The 12,839-nt window shown below is 45.3% G+C and overlaps 1 protein-coding gene across 2 annotated transcripts in view; it reads left to right on the top strand.

The window, feature by feature from the left end:
* Positions 1 to 12,341, top strand: part of abat (4-aminobutyrate aminotransferase) — a 79,019-nt gene extending 66,678 nt beyond the window's left edge. For both annotated transcript variants that reach the window (XM_083780151.1, XM_083780152.1), the window contains 8 exons: positions 1,433 to 1,495; positions 1,655 to 1,718; positions 3,446 to 3,594; positions 4,282 to 4,419; positions 5,507 to 5,674; positions 7,764 to 7,910; positions 8,932 to 9,043; positions 10,959 to 12,341. In XM_083780151.1, coding sequence (XP_083636277.1) covers positions 1,433 to 1,495; positions 1,655 to 1,718; positions 3,446 to 3,594; positions 4,282 to 4,419; positions 5,507 to 5,674; positions 7,764 to 7,910; positions 8,932 to 9,043; positions 10,959 to 11,080 — 963 coding nt within the window. In that variant the 3' untranslated portion in view covers positions 11,081 to 12,341. The remainder of the gene's footprint in view (positions 1 to 1,432; positions 1,496 to 1,654; positions 1,719 to 3,445; positions 3,595 to 4,281; positions 4,420 to 5,506; positions 5,675 to 7,763; positions 7,911 to 8,931; positions 9,044 to 10,958) is intronic.
* The last annotated feature ends 498 nt before the right edge of the window (positions 12,342 to 12,839 follow it).

The following is a 12,839-nucleotide window of genomic DNA, read 5'->3' as shown; positions in this document are numbered from 1 at the left end:
CATATTCATCTGGTATAGGGTGAGTGTGTTGATAGCCTACCAAGCCATATTCATCTGGTATAGGGTGAGTGTGTTGATAGCCTACAAAGCCATATTCACCTGGTATAGGGTGGGTGTGTTGATAGCCTACAAAGCCATATTCATCTGGTATAGGGTGAGTGTGTTGATAGCCTACAAAGCCATATTCACCTGGTATAGGGTGAGTGTGTTGATAGCCTACAAAGCCATATTCACCTGGTATAGGGTGAGTGTGTTGATAGCCTACAAAGCCATATTCACCTGGTATAGGGTGAGTGTGTTGATAGCCTACAGAGCCATATTCACCTGGTATAGGGTGAGTGTGTTGATAGCCTACAAAGCCATATTCACCTGGTATAGGGTGAGTGTGTTGATAGCCTACAAAGCCATATTCACCTGGTATAGGGTGAGTGTGTTGATAGCCTACAAAGCCATATTCACCTGGTATAGGGTGAGTGTGTTGATAGCCGCCCTAGAAAGCCATATCCATCTGGTATAGGGTGAGTGTGTTGATAGCCTACCAAGCCATATTCATCTGGTATAGGGTGAGTGTGTTGATAGCCTACAAAGCCATATTCACCTGGTATAGGGTGGGTGTGTTGATAGCCTACAAAGCCATATTCATCTGGTATAGGGTGAGTGTGTTGATAGCCTACAAAGCCATATTCACCTGGTATAGAGTGAGTGTGTTGATAGCCTACAAAGCCATATTCACCTGGTATAGGGTGAGTGTGTTGATAGCCTACAAAGCCATATCCATCTGGTATAGGGTGAGTGTGTTGATAGCCTACAAAGCCATATTCACCTGGTATAGGGTGAGTGTGTTGATAGCCTACAAAGCCATATTCACCTGGTATAGGGTGAGTGTGTTGATAGCCTACAAAGCCATATTCACCTGGTATAGGGTGAGTGTGTTGATAGCCTACAGAGCCATATTCATCTGGTATAGGGTGAGTGTGTTGATAGCCTACAAAGCCATATTCACCTGGTATAGGGTGGGTGTGTTGATAGCCTACAAAGCCATATTCACCTGGTATAGGGTGAGTGTGTTGATAGCCTACAAAGCCATATTCACCTGGTATAGGGTGAGTGTGTTGATAGCCTACAAAGCCATATTCACCTGGTATAGGGTGAGTGTGTTGATAGCCGCCCTAGAAAGCCATATTCACCTGGTATAGGGTGAGTGTGACGAACTAATAACTAGGCTATGATGACTAGTATGACTAAATATTCGGACAATTTTGTCAACAAATGATACTAAAATGTTAGGGATGTACTAGTGGTTGAGAGACCCAGTACAACAACACAGAAGTAATGTCACGTTGACTTTTCCAAGCCTCTGCATCTATCTATTGTTTGTGTTCAAGAATGTCTCGTTGAACCGCAAAATAAAGATGTGCGTGTTTCGTTGCAGAACAAGGAGCGGGGGCACGGCGAGCCGACTGAATTAGAGTTGGAGTCCTGCATGGTCAACCAGGTGGGTTTCATGCTTCACTGAGAGATGTTGGGGAAATTAAAACAATAGGCTTTAGATTTTGAGCTGCTCATCTTCACCCATGCTGCAGGCCCTTCAACACCTCATATATAAATACAAATCTGAATATTATCTTATATACATCATATCTTTCTGTTCCAGACTCCAGGTTGCCCTGAGCTCAGTATTCTCTCCTTCATGGGAGGGTTCCATGGCAGAACAATGGGTGAGTTATTTTCACCGGGTGTGTGTGTGTGTGTGTGTGTGTGTGTGTGTGTGTGTGTGTGTGTGTGTGTGTGTGTGTGTGTGTGTGTGTGTGTGTGTGTGTGTGTGTGTGTGTGTGTGTGTGTGTGTGTGTGTGTGTGTGTGTGTGTGTGTGTGTGTGTGTGTGTGTGTGTGTGTGTGTGTGTGTGTGTGTGTGTGTGTCACCATTAGAAGGTAATATGGATAGATAAATAGGTCTCAATCCTTTTTTAATGTGTTTGGGCCCAATCCATCCCAGAATGCACTCTGTTCCTACCCGGAAAGGAGGAGTGAAATCGCCTCATTGTACCCCCATTGGTTATGGGGGTACTCTGCAAGGTTATAATAGTTAACTAAAACTAACTAAAAAACGAAAACTACAAGGAAAACGATAACTAAACTGAAACTGTATTGTGTGTTCACAAAACTAACTGAATTAGGAAAAAAAAGTAAAAACTAAACTATAATGAAAAAAACTAAACTATTATAACCTTGGTACTCTGGTGTACAAATGGACATTTCTACACTCTCAGAGTTACGGAACCCCCTCACGGAACCCCAAGGGTCCCTGGACCCCACTTTGAGAACTACTGGAATGCTATCCAGTTTGTCAGCTTAGGTACTAAACACATCTAGTGTTCTTGCTAGTTTTCTTGCTTAAAACTCAAAACGTATTTTCAGCATCTGTCTGAAAATGCAGTTTATGTCCAGAGAAAGAATGTTTCTAGGTAGTTTACAGTGAAGTCAGTGTTTATGTAACAGAAATTGCTCTGGTTAAATCTTTGAAGGTAGGAAATCCCAAATCATTGCAGGTGTTAAAGGCTGCACCACAGTGCCACCCTGTGGCTTTTCCCTGCCATGACCCACATGCAACTGCAACAATGTTCTTCTGTACTGTATCAATTACATTTACTGAATGGTTGGCAACATAATTGTCATATCTTCTGGATTCACAACAAGCAAATAATTATGTCTGATGTATAAATAATATATCATATTGGTCTGGCCCTAATTTTAGAGAGACTATAGCAATGATGCAATGACTATCAAGATATAGAGCTATTATTTAACACTACTAATGTAACGATACACCCAACTCACGATATGAGGTTCACAATACAATTTTTCACGATATTTTAAACACAAATTTAGACAAATTTCCAGATATTTTTTTTTCATAATTTTTATTTAATTAGTACATGTAAAATGACTTAATTTCTATAAACATGCTTTCTTGTTTAGAACCTAGCCCGAGTTAAAATGTAAAAAAAAGGCTTTCTTTGATGGCATCTTAGGATAGATGTAGACCTATTTGACCTAATTGCCTTCCTTGATGTATTAATGAGCATCAACGACCATCACCTGGGCACAGACACACACGACTGAAAGTATTTGAATAATTCAATAGCACTTGAATGTGATGGAATATGATTAAAGCTCACATCACACACACCATAATTCACTAGCCCCTCTAAAAGAAAATGTAATCGATTAATATCGTCGGGATTCATATCGCTATAAATCAATTCACGATATATCGTTACATGCCTATTTAACACATGCTACTGAACAGACTCTACAGGTTACAGAGTCTGTAATCTACAGATCAGAACATAGAAGCTGCCTATAATGTAACACTTATTTCTTTAATATATATAATAAATAATATCACTTGCTCTACCTGTAAGCCAATGCTTGGTACACGTGCAGGTTGTCTGGCCACGACGCACTCCAAGGCCATACACAAGGTGGACATCCCGTCCTTCGACTGGCCCAGCGCCCCCTTCCCCATCCTCAAGTACCCTCTGGATGAGAACGCACGGGAGAACGCACAGGAGGAGGCCCGGTGCCTGGAAGAGGTGTGTGTGTGTGTGCGTGTGCCCGCGCGCGTGAGTGTGTGTGTGTGTGTGTGTGTGTGTGTGACGGGGTGACAGTAGCTCAGGAGAGTGGCGGCCGTCTGGGAACCGGAAGGTCCCTGGTATGAGCCCCGGCTTCTCGTGGAAGTGTCCTTGAGCAAGACACGGAAGATATTTTTTTGCGGCTTACGCCTTTATTGATTTTTTAAGGGATAGAAAGTAGGCTGACAGGAAACGGGAGAGAGATGGGGGGATGACATGCGGTAAAGGCCGTGTCGGGTCCGGGAGTCGAACCCGCGGCACACCGCGACTGGATCACCAGTCCGGTGCCCAGACCGTTACGCTACGGCCTGGGCCAGTACCTTGCATTGTTGTGTGTGTGTGTGTGTGTGTGCGTGTGTGTGTGTGTGTGTGTGTGTGTGTGTGTGTGTGTGTGCGTGTGAATGGGTGGACATTATAAAGCACTTTGAATGAGTAAAAGGGCTACATAAATGCATTATAGTTTCTATAGAATTTCTTCTCATATATGTAATGGAATGAAACATTTGTGTGTGCGTGTGCGTGTGTGTGTTTGTGTGTGTGTGTGTGTGTGTGTGTGTGTGTGTGTGTGTGTGTGTGTGTGTGTGTGTGTGTGTGTGTGTGTGTGTGTGTGTGCGTGTGCGTGTGCATGTGCGTGTGTGTGTGTGACAGACGGAGGATCTGATCGTGAAGTGGAGGCAGAAGGGGAAGCCCGTGGCAGGGATCATCATCGAACCCATCCAGGCCGAGGGCGGAGACAACCACGCCAGTCCCAGCTTCTTCAAGGGCCTCCGCGAGATCGCTGCTAAGGTATAACAACCTTTATGGATTGAAAAAGGTGGACCCATGTTGTAAACAACAAGCGTAATGCTTTATCAGCGTGTTTGTATTGCGTTGTGCTTTCGGGAGGCATACTTTGGTTAGACATAGTATTGGTTAGAGGGGTTGGTGGGCGAGGGGTGCGTTAAAACGACCGGATTAAGGTCGGTGATGGGGTGCGTTAAGGGTTGGGAGAGGGTTAAGGTTTAGGTTTAGGTGTGCTGCCCCCGTGGGAGGTTAGGGTTAGGGTGAGGGTTTGAGATAGGTTGTAGGACTAATGATTTGTCTAACCAATGATTAGTCTAAGCTAAGTACTCCACCCATGCTTTCATATGAAATGTATCCATTCTGCAAACTGTTAATAAATACTTCAATCAATCAATCAATACAGCAACTCCACTGGCTTCCAATCAAATTCCGCATTGACTATAAGATCCTTCTTCACACTTTCAAGGCCATCCATAACGTCCCCTTTTGCTTTTAACTGTGTTTTGTGTCAACTGTTTTTAACTTGTTGTACGGCGACCTTGAGTGCCCTGAAAGGCGCCTTATAAATAAAATGTATTATTTTATTTTTTTTAAATTACCTTTATTTAACCAGTAAAAAACACATTGAGACTGAAGTCTCTTTTACAAGTGTGAACTGGCCAAGACAAGAGGCAAAATAAGTGACACAGCTCTGCCAGTAACAAAAACTACACAACAAAAAACAGGACAGACATACAATGCTCATAAATACAGTACCCACTACCAAGAAGCTCAAAGGGAGAACAGGAACGCGACCAATAAGGACTAATAAATAAAAACTCTGCAACGGAAATTTCTAGCAGACTAAAAAGCAAGCAGACATTTGCTATACGTCAAAGCAGGAGCAATGTATGCAGGGAAGTGTGCCCATGGCAATCCTTTTAAAGCTCACTAGGGGAATCACAGCAGCCAGTTTGAGTCTGGACTGTTTTTTTCCAGCCTCAGATTTTGTTGGGGGCATGACGTAGCGTAACCAAGCATTTGAGCATGACCACAGGCATCTATAAAGTACACGGTATTCTACATGGCTTTCCTGTTCCATCCCTCCCAGCATGGCGCTGCGTTCCACGTGGACGAGGTCCAGACGGGGGGCGGCGCCACGGGCAAGTTCTGGGCCCACGAGCACTGGGACATGGACGACCCCGCGGACATCGTGTCCTTCAGCAAGAAGCTCCTCACCGGAGGGTTCTACATGAAGAACGAGCTGCAGTCGGAGAAGGTGCACTCGCTGTCTGTCTGTCTGTCTGTCTGTTTGTTTGTCTGTTTGTTTAACCCATTTTGGGCCGGGAACCCCTTTTGGTGTTCATAGCATTCTGTTCTACTTTAGCTATTGAAAAAAATTGCAGATCTACAAGCTCATGTATCTACAAGCTCATGTATGAGCTTGAGCTATGCCGCTATGAGCTTGTAGGTCTGCTATTTTTGAAAAGTCGTGAAAATGTGGCGCGAAGCTTTGAATATATATTTCAGAGTGAACATTTTTAACTAAAATATTGGCTTCTGGGGGGGTGCCTGGAACTACATATTCTGAGATGGGGGTCCGTGGCCCAATAGAGGTAATTCTGGGGGTCCTTGACATGAAAAAAGTTGACCAACGCTGACATAGAAACATGGGTTTATCAGGAAAATGTTTTTTTTCGACCTCAGTCCAAAATGGGTTAATTCAGTGGTTTTTCAACCAGTGGTCCGGGGACCACCAGTGGTAATTGAGGGGGTTCCAGGTGGTCCCCATGATGATGGAGAGTTGGTAACCAAATGGACCCGTATAGATCTTCAACTCTTGAGCGTGAAATGAAACCGAAGGGACCCGGTTTCATTTTACGCTCTCAAGAGTTACATTATCATTGTTGTTAAACATCTGCATTACCTAATTTACAAGAAGCCTACACAATTCAAAGTTTGCCTGTTATCTCTTCTAATGGTACCAACGTCAATACAGCATGGAATTGTGGACAAAGTCTAGAGGCTAGATTTCATAAAATGGTCGTCCGTGGCTCAAATGCCCAATAAATAATGGGCCTTGTTATGAAAAGGGTTGAAAACCACTGGTTTATGATTGACCGTTGGCCATTTGACACACTCATGTGTCAATGATAACTTTATAAACACAGTGAAGCCGCTTCCACCACTGAACTACTGTATAATGAGTCATGCCAGACATACACGACAATAAAAAAACATTTACTGTAGTATGCACATGCACGCAACGCACGTGTGTTTGACTGTGCGTGCGTGTGTGCATTTAAGTTGCACAAACTTTTTTTTAACACTGCCTTATTATATATATTGTACACACCTGCATATAATGCTGTTGGTTCTAAAATAACGGGCCCACACCTACATGACGCTAACCTTTCTAAAAACAAAAACAGCGAATTCAGTATGATAAACCTACAAAATGTAAACTATGTTCCACACATAAAGCTGCGAGGTGACAATGAAGATGGCTGTCATTGCCTCCACCAACCGAAGGCATGGGGAGAGTATGTGTTGCACTCCATCAGTCTGTCCGTGTGTGTGTCCGTCCGTCCGTCTGTTACCAGCTATTCTCCGGCACCGTTAACCCGGTCGATGCCAAACTTTACACACACACACACACACACACACACACACACACACACACTCCCTGGATGCCAACACGACCTCTGCCCCAAATTTTTCAGAACGGGCTGTTATAGCGCTAGAAGGAGGCTGACATTTGTAAAACACATTTCTTTTCCCAGATTCTGCCCAAAAAAATCATTTCACAGTATCTCTCTCTATAGTCATGTGCTCAAGACGGATCTGTCCGATATTTCATATTCCGTCATAATGGGCTAACATTGGCATTCACAGTTTGCATGATTGGCCCGTTTTGAACAAAAAGCCTCAAATCATGAACGCAGTGTTCAATTTACGTGAAATCTTTACACACTTTCCTACTGGGCTGAGGAATATATCCCACCCTTTTCACACTGGCCTGTTATAGCGCCACCAACAGGTGTTATTTTGAAAATGACTCAAATCATGAACGCAGCGTGCAATTTACGTGAAATCTTTCACAGACTTTCCTACTAGGCTGTGGAATATCACATTCACATTGGTTATAGTGCCACCAACAGGTGTTCTTTTGCGAAACACATTGTTGGAACAGAATGAAAATCACCCAATTTTCATCAAAGGCGTGAGAAGAAATGGCACCTTTTCACATTGGCCTGTTGTATAGCGCCACCAGGAGGCCACAACCTGACCTGGCCTGGTGGAGGGAGACCTGTGCCCCCGAGGGGGCGCTGTTTCTAGTTGTGACTGTGAGGATGTTCTCCCTGCAGGCCTACCGTATCTTCAACACGTGGATGGGCGACCCGTCCAAGAACCTGTACCTGTGTGAGGTTCTCAACGTCATCCGCAGGGAGAACCTCCTGAACGAAGTGACGCGCTCGGGAGACGCTCTATTAGCTGGACTGAACGAGCTGCAGGTTGGTGTCCGTCCGAGAAAGCTACTTGAAAACAATCGACACACAGTTAGGACTTTGTGAGGATAAAGGTATAGCTCTCCACCGCACCGAGGTATAAAGTGTTGGAAAGCGCCGAAAACCTGCTGTTGAATGGGTGGTGGGTATACTGTTACCTTAGAGTATATATTAATAGAGACGGCATCGGGTTTCTCCTCCCATCCACTTGCATTAGGTTGCTCAAAAGCGCATGAGGCGATTTCACTCCTCCTTTCCGGGTAGGAACAGAGTGCATTCTGGGATGGATTGGGCCCAAACACATGAACGCGCTGACTATCATTGCACGCGCTCACACATGAACAGCACTCACGTGTCATCATGAACGTGCGCAATGATAGTCAACGGACCAGCGCGTTCATGTGTTTGGCCCGGCGCTGCAATACCGAATTTGCCCACTATGTCCATTTCGCCTCAGGGTTTCCTCCGGGTGCCGTCTCTATTAATATAATACTCTAAGACTGTTACCAGCTCAGTGGCCTTGTGGTTAGAGTGTCCGCCCTGAGACTGGGAGGTCGGGGTTCAACCCCCCGCCTGCTGGTCATACCAAAGACTGGCACCCAGTGCCTCCCTGCTTGGCACTCATAGCATCAATTCAAGAGTTGGCTTGAGGGGTTAGTCCTTGCGTCATACTAGCGTCATGTCCAGGGGGTGTACTGCCCTATATGGGCCTCATGGCTCGGCAACGCTTACTTACTTACACTGTTACTGCTGGTGAATGGGGTGGTGGATGGGGTGGTGTTAACCCATTTTGGGGCGGGAACCCCTTTTGGTGTTTAGCATTATGTTATGCTTTAGCTATTGAAAAATAGCAGATCTACAAGCTCATACGAGCTTGTCGGTCTGCTATTTTTGAAAAATGACATTTTTGAAAAATGACATTTAAAAAAAAATATATATTTAAAAAAGAATGGTGGGTGGTCTTTCTATGAGAGATGAATAGAATGTGTGCTCATCAGTCCACCCTGTGTGCTCTGTGGGTCTTCAGAACCAGTACCCTCTGATCCTGAGCAGAGCCAGAGGACAGGGGACCTTCTGTGCCATCACTGTCTGCAACGAAGGAACCAGGAACAAAATCATCCAGATGACCAGGAACAAAGGTTTGTGCGTGCGTGTGTGCATGTGCGCGAGTGCACGCGTGCGTTGTCTTTTCCATTATGATTAATAAATTGTCCCTGCCGGTTGGAAACCTTCATGTCCAAAGGCTGTTATACTTTTCAGGGATTCAAACTCCAAAGTAGCAAAAGTATAGCATATCTACAACGATTCGCGCCACATTTCGAGCTTGTGGGTCTGCTATAGAGCGGCGCAGTCAGAACAACAACGGGGGCCCCAGAAGAGAATTTCCCATGCATTTGTTTCCCATAGACGTTTCAAAAAAGTATTTATTTAAAGACCTGTACGTGTAAGTCTCAGACAAAGCCAACTCGGATCGTGACAAATCATGACAACAAACACAATTTTTTGGGGCCTAACAATGGCTTTAATTGTCTGAGGCTTACTTATTTAAATAAATACCTTTTGAAACGTCTATGGGGAAAATGCACAGGGGAATTATTTTCCGGGGCCGCTCGTCGTCAGGAAAGGGTGGCGGGACTGCGACGCTGTATTTAGATCATTTTGTACATAATAATAATAATAATAATAAACTTTATTTGTATAGCACCTTTCATACATAAATGCAGCTCAAAGTGCTTCACAGGGCAGGACACAAAAATAGAATACAATAAAACACAAGTAGTTAAAATGATAGAACAATGGCAAAGAACAAAATTGAATATAAGAACATAAAATAAATAAAAACAAATAAAAACACCACATGCAGCAAATCAGTCAGGACAGGGTAGGAACGTGCATATTAAAACTCAACTAAAAGCAAGAGTGAAGAGGTGAGTCTTGAGTTGAGATTTAAAAATGTCTACAGAGGGTGCGTGCGGGACACTGTAGTATGATCAAGTACTGTAGTGCATTAATTCATAAAAAAAATTTCCAAAAAATAGAGATAGGAGGTTTCTCCCCCCGACAGCAACGACATTCTTACGGTAGATTGACCTGATTAAAGCTGACAGCCACACACATTAACCCATTTTGGGCTATTGAAAAAATAGCAGATCTACAAGCTCGTAGCGTGGCACTCGGTGCCGCGCTACGAGCTTGTAGATCTGCTATAGGTATGTTATTTTGGAAAACTCGTGACAATTTGGCGCAAATCTTTGAATATACGCTTTCGCAGAGAAAGTTTCTAACTCAAATCTTTGCTTGGGAGGTCCCTGGAACAACATATTTCCAGATGGGGGGGTTGGTGGCCAATTACATATAATTTTTGGGGTCCTTGACATTGAAATAGGTTTTTCCCGAAAACTGTCAGGATTTAGAAGGAATTTCTAGAAGGGGTGCATACTTAGTTTAGACTAGTCATTGGTTAGACTGTCTAACCAATGGGGGCTCTCTCCCGAAGTTAACTTTGTTGTTGTAGTGTGTGCGAGCCGAGCACCGCGGCCACGGCATCTGGACAGTGGACGCTAACTGCTTTGATTGTCTACTATAGTGAAGCCATACTTTTGAGCGACAAGAGCGATTACCACGGTCCATTCTGTTGCTGGCTCTCCGAGTAGCAGGATCTGATTATAATCAGCTGTTTTATGTGCGTGCGTGCGTGCGTGCGTGCATGGTGTCACCCAGGAACCGATAGAGAGAACCGAAATTGAATTATTGTAATGGGTACCCGGTACTCGAGCATGTTCGGTTCGGTACCTGATTGGTCCCGACGTTCGGGACCCACCCCTAGTTAGACATGGGTTAGGGTTAGGTTTAGGTGTGCTGCCCCGTGGGAGGTTAGGTTTAGGGTGAGGGTTTGAGATAGGTTGTAGTTGTAGGACTAATGACTGGTCTAACCAATGACTATAGTCTAAACCAAAAACTCTCTAAACCTTGTATAATCGTCCTCGGGTCTAAATGGGTCCATTTCAGTCGATAAAAGAATAACGTTGTTGTTGGATGTGGTTTGCCATGCAGGTGCCCTGCTGGGAGGCTGCGGGGACACGTCGATACGCTTCCGTCCCTCGCTGGTCTTCAAGGAGCACCACGTGCACATGTTCCTCAACATCTTCAGCGACGTGCTGGCCCGCATGAAGTAGGTCTGTCTGACCTGAACCAACCAACCGCAAGACCGGCGGGACAGTTCCAGTACCGCCGCCAGTCTAGTACACCCAATGAGCACAATCTGCACAATAGCACGCGCACACACGCATACACACACACACACACACACACGCACGCACACACACACACACACCAGTATATGTATAAATATTAGGAAACCGTGGACACCTTTTATCAGGAAAACATGCACTGCTCTCTCTCTCTCTCTCTCTCTCTCTCTCCTATAGCCAGAAGTGACAATGATAAAAACAGAGATCAACCTCTTTCCTTCCGTCCTCTCATACGGTACATACATACAGTACATACTGTATGTGACGATGCCATCATTATCTCCTTTGATAATCAAGGCAGCCAGTATTGGCAACGTGACCATAACAATAAGGAATCTCGCCCCTTTCTTTTTTTTTTCTTTTTTTTTGTTGCGTTGTTGTTGTTGATGTTGCAGAGCCGATAATGTCGCTGTGAAATAATGTAGCTCTATATTCCACTAATAATTCCACCATTTGCTCATATGAGGAACTGTGCTCGCCGTGTCTGACGTTCACTAATGTTCACTAAACCTGACTGGAGGCTATAGCAGCGTACACATGATGATGTGCACGCTGACCTGACTTAGAGGACTTAGCAATAACATAGTCAGTTCTCACATTTCAGCCTCCCCTCACGCCCGTCCGTTGTGTCTTACACGACGATGTAGCACACAGGTGAAATTTTATTTTTATACGTGCCACAGTTGTTCACCTGAAAATAACTCGTTTTCAACTTGAACTTCGGTGACTTCCGAAGTAAAAGTAGACGCTGAAGTCGCACAGTGAAACAGAGATGTGACTTTTAACCGCATGAGCCCCGCTGTCCAATGTTCTTGAAGGTCCGCATGGTACTCGCACAGGTGTTTTTTTGCAAAGATAGTTATTTGTAGAGGAAAAACATGAGGGGGGGGGACCCGTTGGGGACTGCTGTCAACCAAGAATATAGGTTTAAGTCGTTAAAAGCACAGCTTTTTGTCACCGGCTTGGGGAGAGGTCGCATCCTCCCCTGGTGTCCCCTTTTTGTCACCGGCTTGGGGAGAGGACGCATCCTCCCCTGGTGTCCCCTTTTTGTCACCGGCTTGGGGAGAGGTCGCATCCTCCCCTGGTGTCCCCTTTTTGTCACCGGCTTGGGGAGAGGACGCATCCTCCCCTGGTGTCCCCTTTTTGTCACCGGCTTGGGGAGAGGACGCATCCTCCCCTGGTGTCCCCTTTTTGTCACCGGCTTGGGGAGAGGCTCGGGGAGAGGACGCATCCTCCCCTGGTGTCCCCTTTTTGTCACCGGCTTGGGGAGAGGACGCATCCTCCCCTGGTGTCACAGAACATATCCCTCTTATAGTGTGAACAGAACACGCACCATCGACGCTTGAAGCCCACCGTGCGCACGGCCGCCGATTTTCTCCCGCTCCAATGTCTAACACATGCAGCCGTTCTCACTACGCCACGCACACATTGAAATGTATTGACCACCGCCAGGCGTCCCGCTGTGGCGAGGTCTGACGAGTCACACAGTCACGCACAATGAAGCGCGTGAGCAACGCCCGCCGGTCCTTGGCCGACCTTTATACGCACAACTGTTCCCTGCCACACCTGCTGTCTCTCTGGCCGACAGTCAGTGGATCGCTAGGCTAGTGGTTATAGGAGCTGGCACTGATGAGACTATTCTGTGGAATACGGAATAGCGTCAGTCCAAGTCAGAATACATGTT

The sequence above is a fragment of the Protomyctophum parallelum genome (genome assembly GCF_964188405.1).
Source record: "Protomyctophum parallelum genome assembly, chromosome: 13".
Taxonomy (NCBI): domain Eukaryota; kingdom Metazoa; phylum Chordata; class Actinopteri; order Myctophiformes; family Myctophidae; genus Protomyctophum; species Protomyctophum parallelum.
The sequence above is the reverse complement of the archived record's forward strand: the minus strand, read 5'-3'. Positions and strand labels throughout refer to the sequence as shown.